Source organism: Carassius auratus, chromosome 24 (assembly GCF_003368295.1).
Source record: "Carassius auratus strain Wakin chromosome 24, ASM336829v1, whole genome shotgun sequence".
NCBI lineage: Eukaryota > Metazoa > Chordata > Actinopteri > Cypriniformes > Cyprinidae > Carassius > Carassius auratus.
Genome location: NC_039266.1, coordinates 11,169,006 through 11,180,109, shown reverse-complemented (window position 1 = coordinate 11,180,109; position 11,104 = coordinate 11,169,006). Strand labels below are relative to the sequence as shown.

The following is an 11,104-nucleotide window of genomic DNA, read 5'->3' as shown; positions in this document are numbered from 1 at the left end:
ATACTGTATATATATATATATATATATATATATATATATATATATATATATATATATAATTTTTTTTTTTTTTTTATATATTTATTTATGGCTTGACCAGTTGACCAGAGAAGATTTTGTACTATTAACCATTTTTTTCAAAAATGAGCACCTGCTTTTTTCTGTATAAAAACATCATTCACTGCTTCTAGTCAATTGCAATTTCAGTGTTCCCATAAAAGTTCAAGTGCTTGTTTTAAATCTTAAGAGCCACACTTATAAATTCATGACCGTCCCAAATCCCAGCTCCACCGTTACTCACTGCTGTTCAGACTGAAAGCTGGAAACCCTCTTATCGCTCTGAGACTACATTTATAATCCGTAGGATCCCTAATTCACAACTGATGTGAAATCCTAAAGGGGTAGTGTTCATAACTTCATGAGGTGAGGGATTCTGTAATTATTCTTCCCTGATTACACTGTCTCATTAGCCTGCTGACCCTCTGGAGTGTTGACGTGAAACATCGCCTTCAAGAGTCCTCGTGCACAAACAGTGTTTACCAGACTTCAGCGACACAGACAGAAAACTCTCAAGTCTGTTCTTTATGCAATAACACTTGAGACAAAAGTGGTCTGAGATGCATGTAAAGAAAGGTCATAAAGATGATGATTAATGCCACCAAGCTAGGGAATACAGAAAACGAAATGTCACGGAACGGATGTTTAGCCATAGAGCGATTTTAAAGAAAGATATGTAAGAGATAACCTACAGTACAGTCAGCTGGTCACTGTCACCAAATAAACACCTAAGAAGGCTAATTTAGCAATAATGACTGGCTGATAATTTGCAATAATGACAGGCATTTGATAAGTGAGATGCCACATGCTGCTAGTTGCTTTTGTTGTGTTAATTGCAGTCCACTTCTTCAGCTGCGTTGGCTTCGTCAGCAAAGCAATTTTTCCATTTATGTTTCCCATAAGGATGTTTTAAAAGTTTATTAAAGAGTTATATAAGCCATGAACCAAAAAAATCAGCTATGATGCGAATCACATCATTGCAATTGATTTATCTGAAGCAAAAAAGTATTTGGAAAAGCAAATGTATAAATATGTGTACTTGACTGCTTTAGTGAGGAAAAGAACTACAATCCCAAGTCAATCAAATTAAAATCGTTGGTGGAATTTATTTAAACTCACTTCTGTCATTTATGTGCTTCATGTCGTTCCAAACCTGCAATACCTTCGTTTAACTTCAGAACACAAATGAAAATATTTTAGATGAAATCCAAAAGCTTTCTGACCTTCCATAGACAGCAACGCAACTACCACATTCAAGGCCCAGAAAGGTAGTAAAGATATTGCTAACATAGTCTATGTGACATCAGTGGTTCAACTGTAATTTTATGAAGCTACGAGAATATTTTTGTGTGCAATATTGTGCGAATATTATGTACTCAAAATTAATCATTCATGGAGAACTGTTACACAGCCCTTGCCATAAAATGACAGTATGAACTAATTACAGTGAGTACAGGTATTATGTTAAATACTATTAATGAAAAAGTTTTCTTAGCCTGGCAGTTTTAATAAAATGTTGGGGTATAACAATAGACTGGCCAAATCTCTAGACCGGTATAATTGCTGTGGATACCTGAGGTGAATTTCAAACCTGTTTTTTGGGAAGAAAATGGATGACTCTAGAGTATCCTCTCTAATCTTAAAAAAAACTATCGGAAATGAAAAACACGGAAATGCTGCAGATGATCCTGGATTTGGCAGCTTCTGACAGTTTTCCCATCCAGTCTGTCATGTTTTGGTTTCTCGTGTCTAGCATTCTCCTGCTTTCTGACTCTGATGCATTATGCATATTTTACCTGCGCTGTATCTAAATGTACAGAAATGGTCCTCAAAGAATGAAACGGTTATGCAGGGCTCCTCTTTAATAACTGCATAAAAGGCACTGTCAAAAAAAAAAACAGTTTGAACAATACCTAATATCTAAGCGTTTTTAACCGTACCTTCAGATAATTTACTAAAAGCTTTTAAAATACTTGAAAGTTAGGAAAAAACATTGAGACTTAAGGCAGTTGGTTAATGAGTTTGGATATCACTCAATAGCACCTGTTGTGTTTATATGAACTAAAAGGCCAAAAAGTTATTTTGCACATCTGTCAATGAATATTTGTTTGTGCCCTGTAAGTGTGCTTTCTCAACTCCAGATGTCCTGTAGATATCGCTTCTCCTCACGAAGTCCTGCTACAGTCTTCATAGCATCCAGTTTATCCATTTGAAGTTCATTTCCTATGATCTCCAGTAGTGTGTCATTCACATCCTTTGCCATGTTCTTTGCATCCCTGTAAAATCGTGAGATATTGTCTCATTCCCGTTGAGCAAAATGCGACGGTACACATGGTAAAAAAAAAAAAAAAAAAAGTCAAACCATTTAATGTTTTGTACCCACCCACAGACATAGAGAAAGCCTTTGTCTTTGAGGAGAATACTGGCAACATTTTTAGCATGGAGATGCAAGTTATGCTGGACATATGTTGGAGTGCTAACGGTTCCCGCTGCATCAGGCTCATCTCTGGAGAAGCACACGATCAGATGGCTCAGGGTTCCATTATGCACAAATCTCTCCAACTCCTCTCTAGAAGAAAAGCAGTAATGTGCTTATTTTACAGCGTTTCACTGTTATTTCATCAGTCAGTGGTTATTTTTGCGGTTAAACTAAACTTGTGCATTTTAACATACAAATGGAACAAACGGCAAATTAGATTCTCTCCGATTTTGCTTTAGTAAAGTAACAACACTTGTGCTCGTTAGTGTATTGCATTCGAAAACAAAAATTTTCATCTCCCTCATCCATCCTGCAAGAACATTTATAAAACCTCAAGGCTGCTGTTGTAAATCGCTTCTGTAGCAGCTTTTATTTCAGCCTCTCACAAAACTTTGGGTGCCATTTCAAAAAAAAAAATGAGATGGAAAAGTGAGAAGGTTTCAGACAGGGTCGAGCTCAAGGTTTGAGTCTCTTTGCAATCAACTGCTCTGCTTTTCTCGAATGTTCACTTGGCAAAAGCCACTTTTTATTGCCACTTTTTTATCCAAAAATGAATGTTCTCATGTTGTTCCAAACCTGTATGACTTTATTTTCTATTGCACACAAAAGGAGAAATTTTGTAATTTTGCGATTACAATAAATTGAGCCTTTAACCGTCAAAAAAGACTTCATAAAAGTGTCTTTAGTAAACTTGTGTAGTACCAGATTTTTCATAAAGTCAGCCCCATATTGTTGTTTTTTTTATTTCTTCTTTAGTGTACTGCTACAGGTTTGGAACAATCTGAGGGTGAGTAAATAAAGACATAGCAACTATAGCATAAATAATGAACTATAAAAAATATAAATATTAAAAATAATGAACTATTGCAAATAATAGTTGGAATACAACTTCTGAGGCATCTACTATACATTTCCACTGAAGCTACAGGAAGATGACGGATTGAAATGTAAACAGATGGGTGATGTAATGGATGAAGCGAGCGTTTGCACACAACCTCTGAAAATAGCCAAGTTTACATGAATCACAAACACCTGAGTACTTACATGCACTCACAATATGAAATCACCACATAAAACTGAATTTTCAGTTCCAAATCAAAAGGAAAACTGGTTTGGAAAATTTCTGAAGAAAATCTTCATGTAGCGCTGTGCAAAACTGATTTTTTGATTACTTAGAAAAGAAATACAGCTCTCCTACACACCCTGAGAGAATGAAGAGTGAAATAACAGCTGCTAACAGCTTTAGCTTTGCCATTGCATACATTATATTAACACTGTCAATCTATTTTTTTATAAAATCACATGTTTTTCTGAAATTAATCGCGATTAATCCCACCTAACATTAAAGTTTTTAAATATACTTTTATATTGTGTTTAATTTTACATTCAATCTTCAAATTAATGTAGAACCAACATAAAGACAGTATATATTTAATGGCATCATTTTTTTATGACTGAAGGCAAGTAAAGCATATACCAATACTACTGATGTCTCTAGAAATTTGTTTTCTTTTTTTCTAATATTTAACCATTGGCTATAGCCATTCAACATTGCATTTAAACTTAAAATAACAACTTCTAATTTAAGTGAACTAAAAACAATCTAGACTACTTCTGTCCGTCAGCAAGTAAGAATTATAAAGAAACTGAATAAAGTTATCAAACGTTCTAAATTAAACAGAGGAATCCTAAAAGCTACAGAAGTTATGGATTCCGTCTTTTATTTTTTGTTCTTTGATTAACAGACATCACAGCACCTGGGTCAATTGGTTATACATCCTAGGTGTATGTGACTTTCCTCTTTCAGAATAATCCAATCGAAGTTATATAAAAAACTGTCCTTGCTCTTTCAAGCCTTTCAATGGGGGTAAGCGGGTGTTTGACATCCACTGTTCAGAAGACGTGAAATAAAGTGCGCACATCTGTAATAAAACTTCCATCACACGACTTCAGGGGGGAATAAAGGCCCCCTGTGGAGAATCCATGCGTTTTTGTAAGATAAATATCCAGATTTCAAACGTAATAAACACTTTTTTTCTTCTGCTGACTGTGGGGACCCGGAAGACATGAAGGCAGATGTTGTAGCTCGTCAGCGCTGCGTGGTTAGTGACGAGCATGGAGAGAGAACAAAACAAAACACTGGTCTAAACTGAACGAAATACAAAAAGTCAGAGGATTTCGAAATGAGCCTGCATGTTACTTTTAAAATCTGGATATTTATCTTACAAAAACGGATCGATTCGCCACAGGAGGCCTTTGTTGTTAAATTTTTGGGTCAACTAACTCTTTAACAATTTTACATCTAAATTATGAAACTCCTTGTCATTAACAATCAGGTCTATTTATAGAACATGCTTCATGGTTTTGAGTACACATGATTGTGTTGTCCATCAGGGAGCCACATCCATCTTAACTAGTGCAGATGAGCTGTTCGAGGCATTCTGGTGACAGATATCGAATGTTTACAAAGAAAACAGACTTGAGTGATCCTTTGTCCCTTTTCAAGAATCTAAGCCGCTCGCTTTCCCTCCTCATGTAATCCAAATCCATAAAAACAAAGAGGCTCATTGGTGACAGGAGGCCAAGACAAGTGTTCTTTATTTCAACAACACTGATTGAGGCTGATTTCACCCTTTTAACACTCATAAGTATCGTATTTGATTAGAATTGATAGCAGACGCCTTGTTTTCTTTAGCAGGCTGCCTGATGGCTAGCTGGTTCGTTTTTTGTTTCTTCGGTGAGCATTGAGTTTTACAATCCAGGTTTTCAGTCGCCTTCTCATCTCAAATGCCACCGGCACTTTCTATTTTCTACTTTGCGTAACCGACAATGAGGGTGTTGCACCAAACAACAAGCACATTTTATTGATCGTCTTAATCGATGCAGAGAAAAAAATGCTAAATGAAACCACAGCGTGACCAACGTGAATTAAAAAGTTAATGAATACAATCCTTGTATCTTCGTGACCACTGAAGGCAGAGATAGATAGATTCAAACTGTGTGTCAGGACCTTGACTCTGATCTTGTTGTTATTAGCTCTTGTGTCAAGTAGAGGCAAGTGCTGATACAACGTTGTGTGCCGCCCAGCCATCACAACACACACACTTAATACTCACCAATCCAGGCACCAATGTCATTACTCAGGACCTTGCCTATGAGTTATGACTGTGTGCCTATGGGAGAGCCAGACCCCAATCATCTTATATAATGTCTCGTATCATATGCCCCATACTCTCAGAGGGAGTACTTTAATTTCATTGCTTTCCCAATCATTACTCTCAAGGACAGTGCAACAGGAGCCTCTGGCTGATAGCAGCCAAGAGAAGAGCGTGTGTGGAGCTGGCAGATCGAGTGAAAAATACTCTGAGGTTACGGAGATAACATATGATCAGGTTGCAATGGGTGGCGGTGGAATAAATGGTGTGGCTGAATGACAAAAATCAATTCTCTTAATCAGACTAATTTTTTTCCAGTGAAAAATATATTTAAACATTCTTAAAACATCATAAATTTACTTGGGAGACAAGATTGCATCAGATAATAAGGCTTTTTTAGAGATTATCTTAAAACTTAAGTTGTTTCATAGCGTAATTGTTGCATTTTGAGGTTTATTATATATTAAAACAAGAAAAAAACACTTCAAGATATATATTTTTGAACACTGCTCGTATAATAAACTCAATTGGTTTTCAAGTACAGTTATATAAATTTAAGGCTGTTTTTTCTGCAAAATAAGACAAACAACAAATTAAGAAAGTGTTTTTTTGCATGTCTGTGATGCACATACCTAAAAAGAAAGTCTTTGTCTTTGTGGCGGCATCCAAAAAAGAGCCACATCTCTCCAAAAGTTGCTTCCCGGTACACTTCACGTTCTTTCTCTCTGTCAGGTCAAAACAATAATGCAAAATTTAACAATGTCTTCATAAAATAAAAAGTTGTAACACACATACTGAATAAGCACTTAAAAAAAAAAAACATTTTATTTTTTTAAATCAGTCAGTTTTTCCATGTTGATATCTACAGAGATAAATGGCCAGTGGCCAAAGTAATGCCAATTAGGGATTTCAAAATGACCTTTACTTCAGAACCAAATCAATATTAAAATAAACACATACATAAATAAAGTAATCGCAGCCTTTCTGTAGGTCTGGTAATACTGAGTGCAGACTCAATTCAGTAGCCAACGGCTGTCTGACTGACAGGCGGCTGCTTCTAATGCTCGCATGCATATTTATATGTTTACGCCTCATGGTAATGTGTGCAAATGGTCAAATGCACTTCTTACTTAAAATGTCTCTTGGCGATTTATTTATGTAAATAAGTGAATGTAAACAGTTGGGGGAAAAAATATGGTTTGTGTCAAAATATGATCTCCATGCATCAGGCTGTGTATTAAGCCTAATAGGCCTGCCACAGTCTATTATATTTATAATAACAATAACAATTATTTACAGACAAAGCAGTCAGGATATTTTGGAAATGAAACAAGGACAAACAATCTTGAAATTCTTGAATATGAGCTGATTAATCTACCTGACTGATCACCAATTACAAATTCAAAAATTACTCTCTGACCTGCTGCACCAACACAAAAACACAAACTCAGTCTGTAGAGAGGAAGACCTTTATATTTATCTGGACGTGTTCTTTAAGAGCAAGTCCACCAAAAGATCTGGCAGTGTTCCCAGAATTCCCTACACTAAGGTGACATACAGGTACTGGGCACTATCTGTACACTGCACCTGCTAAAGGTTGAGAGACTTCTCCAGAGATAAGAGAGAAGCCGTCGCACAAACACAATCAAAACGTCTTTAGGCCCTTGCATCTTTACTCAAACATGATAATAGAGGAAGAGATCTGTTAGAGATGCATCACACAGGCCAGAAACAAACTCCACTGCGTCTTTACTCATCGCGGCCAACCTAAATGAAACATTCAGAAATAGAGCACGGTCTGGAACTTTGAGAAGCACTAATAGAAGTGGAATGTAGAAACACCCGAAGGACTTTGAGGGTGAGATGCCCTCCATCATGCTGAAAACTCTCAAAACACTGCAGTGAGCCGAGTTTCAGACATTAAGCTCTCCCCATCTGCTGAACGTACAGTTTAATTGCGATTTGAATACCAATGAGCCACAGTGTGGACGAGATGACCACAGGAAAACAAAACTGAGCTTCTCTTCAAACATCTACAATCTGTTCTTTTTCATTTCAGGTCCTTGCTTCAGTGACCCATCGCATGCAGTGAACAACTGGCAAGCAAAGCAAAATGCTCACTTCTGAGTCATTCTGTCAGACAGTTGTTATTGTGATGCCTTTATATTTAATTTAGTGGCATGTTGAGCAACAGCCAGCCAAAAGAATGCTAATGGGTTGTTTACTGACTGATGTTAGTAAAATAGATCATGCATCTTTTTATACACCAGGTATGAGATTACTTTGTGTGTGACATCAGTTAAAAACACCCCCAGGCTTTTTCTATTTACTATGTTGGCAATAAGCATGCAAGTACTTCTACTTGAATTCAGAAAGACCTAAATAAAACCTACAATTGACCATTCGCAGGACGTTTGATCGAGTGTCAATTTGACCAATAATAACACCAAATCTGCCATTTTTGTCCAACCAATAAACCAGACAGGACAGTAGATTAACGTTGGTGGGCTTGAACTTGAAAAATGGTGCATATTGACGCCTATCCGCGGTTGAAACATGATACCTTATTAACTACAGATTTATGTTTATGGCACGCTATAACTTCACTGCCGCTTTAACTAAGGTGTTACAGTGATCTGTAATGATACATTAAACAGCCACAAACGTTATTTATTGTTTGAATTTATAAAAAGGACAAAAAAAAGATTGTTTCATACCTAAAGTAACCTGCTCTGTCTTGCCTTTTGACATGTTGTCAGTTTTCTCTTTGCTCCGTGATGTATTTTTTGATGTATCGTGTGGAATGAGAGTGCCATGGCTTGTCGGACGTATAAACAGTAACAAAAGGGGGTGGGTTATTGCGTAAGGTCAATTGTATCTTAACCTAAAAAGGAAAACTGCAACTTTATACCTCACAACTGCGACAATTTTTCAGAATAATGTCTTTAAACATATCAGTGTGACGGTTTCTCAAAATTGTGACTTTATATCCCAAAATTACAACTTTAAAAACACAAATCGTGACTTTATGTTTCACAGTTGTGACTGTTTCTCACAACTGAGACTTTATACCTAGAGGTGCTCCGATCACGATCGGCCGATCGTTATGCGTATCTCCTCAGTAAAGCCGGTTTTCTAATCAGCGGTTAATTCCATCAGGTGCGTGATTTCACATAGAGCAGCTGCTACTACACAGAGCCGTTGTCAATAGAGAAGATGCGCAAATCACGTTAATTTTCAGTGTTTATTGGCCCATCTTCTCAGTTAACAACGGCTCTGTGTAGTAACAGCTGCTCTATGTGAAATCACGCACCTGATGGAATTAACCGCTGATTAGAAAACCGGCTTTACTGACGAGATGCGCATTAACGATCGGCCGATCGTGATCGGAGCACCCCTATTTATACCCCACAACTGCCACTATTTCTCAAAATCGTGACCTATAATTACAAGTACATATTGTCAAAACTGGCACAATATACCACACATTTGTGATTATTTCTTAGAACTGCTCATTTATTTACTTTTATTTACTTTTTTAAACGTAGACATGGAATCAGCTATAAAAGCTAATTTAACAAAACAAAAACAGTCCAGCCATTCCACATACAGATTCTAGAGTAAATAAACTACCAAAAAAGCAAATGGCTCGTTTAAACGATCCCTCTATTCCTACAGTTTCCAAAATGCACATTAATGATTTCTCCCATTCATTTCTCTGAGTGGCTCGACTCCTCCCCCTTATACGGCCTTTGAAATAAACACTCTACTTTCTGGATTTCCTAAAACACTTTCTCAGTGTTACACAAACAATTACAGCCACTGATTAAATGGTAAATGAAACCATGAATGCATGGGAAATGTTTTGTTTTTGTTTTTTTATTGAGAGTAAACACTTTATGCATTGCCTTGATGAGGAATTTAAATAACACACATAACCAAACGCAGCTTGTCACATCCATTTCCCTGCTGTCCCTCTCTGCAGGAAATTATATTTTGTGAGACAGGTTAAGATTTTGGATGCTTCTTTTGGTCACGCCCATCTGCTCAGAGCTTGGCTCAACTGAGTTTGGCATTTGAACAAACAGAGGGTCCACAGCAGAGCCATTAGCATCTGGGAGTTCAATATCCAATCTGGAAATGGGCTTCAATAAACTAGCTTTAGTGGGGCTTTATGCTGCCCCAGAGGGGCCGGTACCAATATGAAAAACCTGGATTCCATTTTGTAACACCATGCAGACCAGATCCCATTCTGAATACAAATCAACTGTACTGCGACAGTGAAGATGACATATCCGCATCCCTAAAAAAAATTACAGCCTGCCGTTGGGTAGAATAGGAACTAACGCAATAGCTGCTACCTTTTCATATGAAGAATGAAAGCAAGTCAGTGGCCTACTCTGAACATTCACCTTTATAAATCACCATACGGTGTAATCCTCCTCACTTTCCTCTGAGAATATGCACAGAATTGTGAAAGCAAGGGACATACGGTGACCTCAAAGCTTATTGTAATAACTCAGAATAACATTTTCTGACCAGCATACAGTATGAAAAATGTGAACAAAGAAGCGGATGTGAAAAAGCATTTCATTACCTTTATAACATTTAACCACAGTTTTTCTTTTTCTGCAGAAAATCTGAGTGAACTTGATGAATGTTCGGTGGCTGCCAGGACCCTGCTATGTTGTCGTGTCCACTGGCGAAAGAATGTAAGGGTGGGCGATATACCAGTTGAAAATGTATCAATCGGTAAATATTTTTGACTATCGTCTCTTATCACGGTCACACGGGACTTTGTTGTGCTACGTTGTCACGAAAACAGATCGTTTTTAAGCATTGTGGTCTAAAAACAAGTGATTTTAAGCTATTGAAAGTCAATCAGAAGTGGAAAAGAGCTCATTTCGCTTTATGAGCACGGTGTCTAAGAGACCGTGCTCATAGAGAGCGGGAGTATTGAACAGAGTAAATTTTCTCCGCTTTACAGGCCTTGAGCTGTTAAATACACACATTTGTATTGTACACTTGTCAAAATGCCCAACAAGTATGTTTGCAAGTAAACACAGTAATTTAGGTTGTAAGTGAAAGCAAAGAGCTGAGAAAGAAAGCACATGTGTAACCGGGCAGCTCTTAAAGTGACAGCAGTCTAATATTCCGTCTTTCTGTCATTCATGTTAGTCAAAAAACAAAACAGAGAAAATCTCTCACAGCTCTTGACTAAATCACTTTTGTAACTTTAATAATACAAAATATTAGGGCCGGGACTCGATTAAAAAATTAATCTAATTAATTAGAGGCTTTGTAATTAATTAATCGAAATTAATTGCATTTTAATCGCATATAAATATTTGACCGGAGAACAGTGAGAAGTAATTTTTTTTCACATGGTTTTATAGTATACTATTGAATAATG

The 11,104-nt window shown here is 36.9% G+C and overlaps 1 protein-coding gene across 2 annotated transcripts in view; it reads right to left on the bottom strand.

Moving 5' to 3' along the window:
- Positions 1–1,143: 1,143 nt before the first annotated feature.
- LOC113042285 (methionine synthase reductase) overlaps positions 1,144–11,104 on the bottom strand; it is a 23,205-nt gene continuing 13,244 nt past the window's right edge. For both annotated transcript variants that reach the window (XM_026201016.1, XM_026201015.1), the window contains exons 14-16: positions 6,324–6,416; positions 2,441–2,626; positions 1,144–2,333 (exon numbers count right to left, since the gene is read on the bottom strand). In XM_026201016.1, the coding sequence (XP_026056801.1) occupies positions 2,189–2,333; positions 2,441–2,626; positions 6,324–6,416 (424 nt within the window). In that variant the 3' untranslated portion in view covers positions 1,144–2,188. The remainder of the gene's footprint in view (positions 2,334–2,440; positions 2,627–6,323; positions 6,417–11,104) is intronic.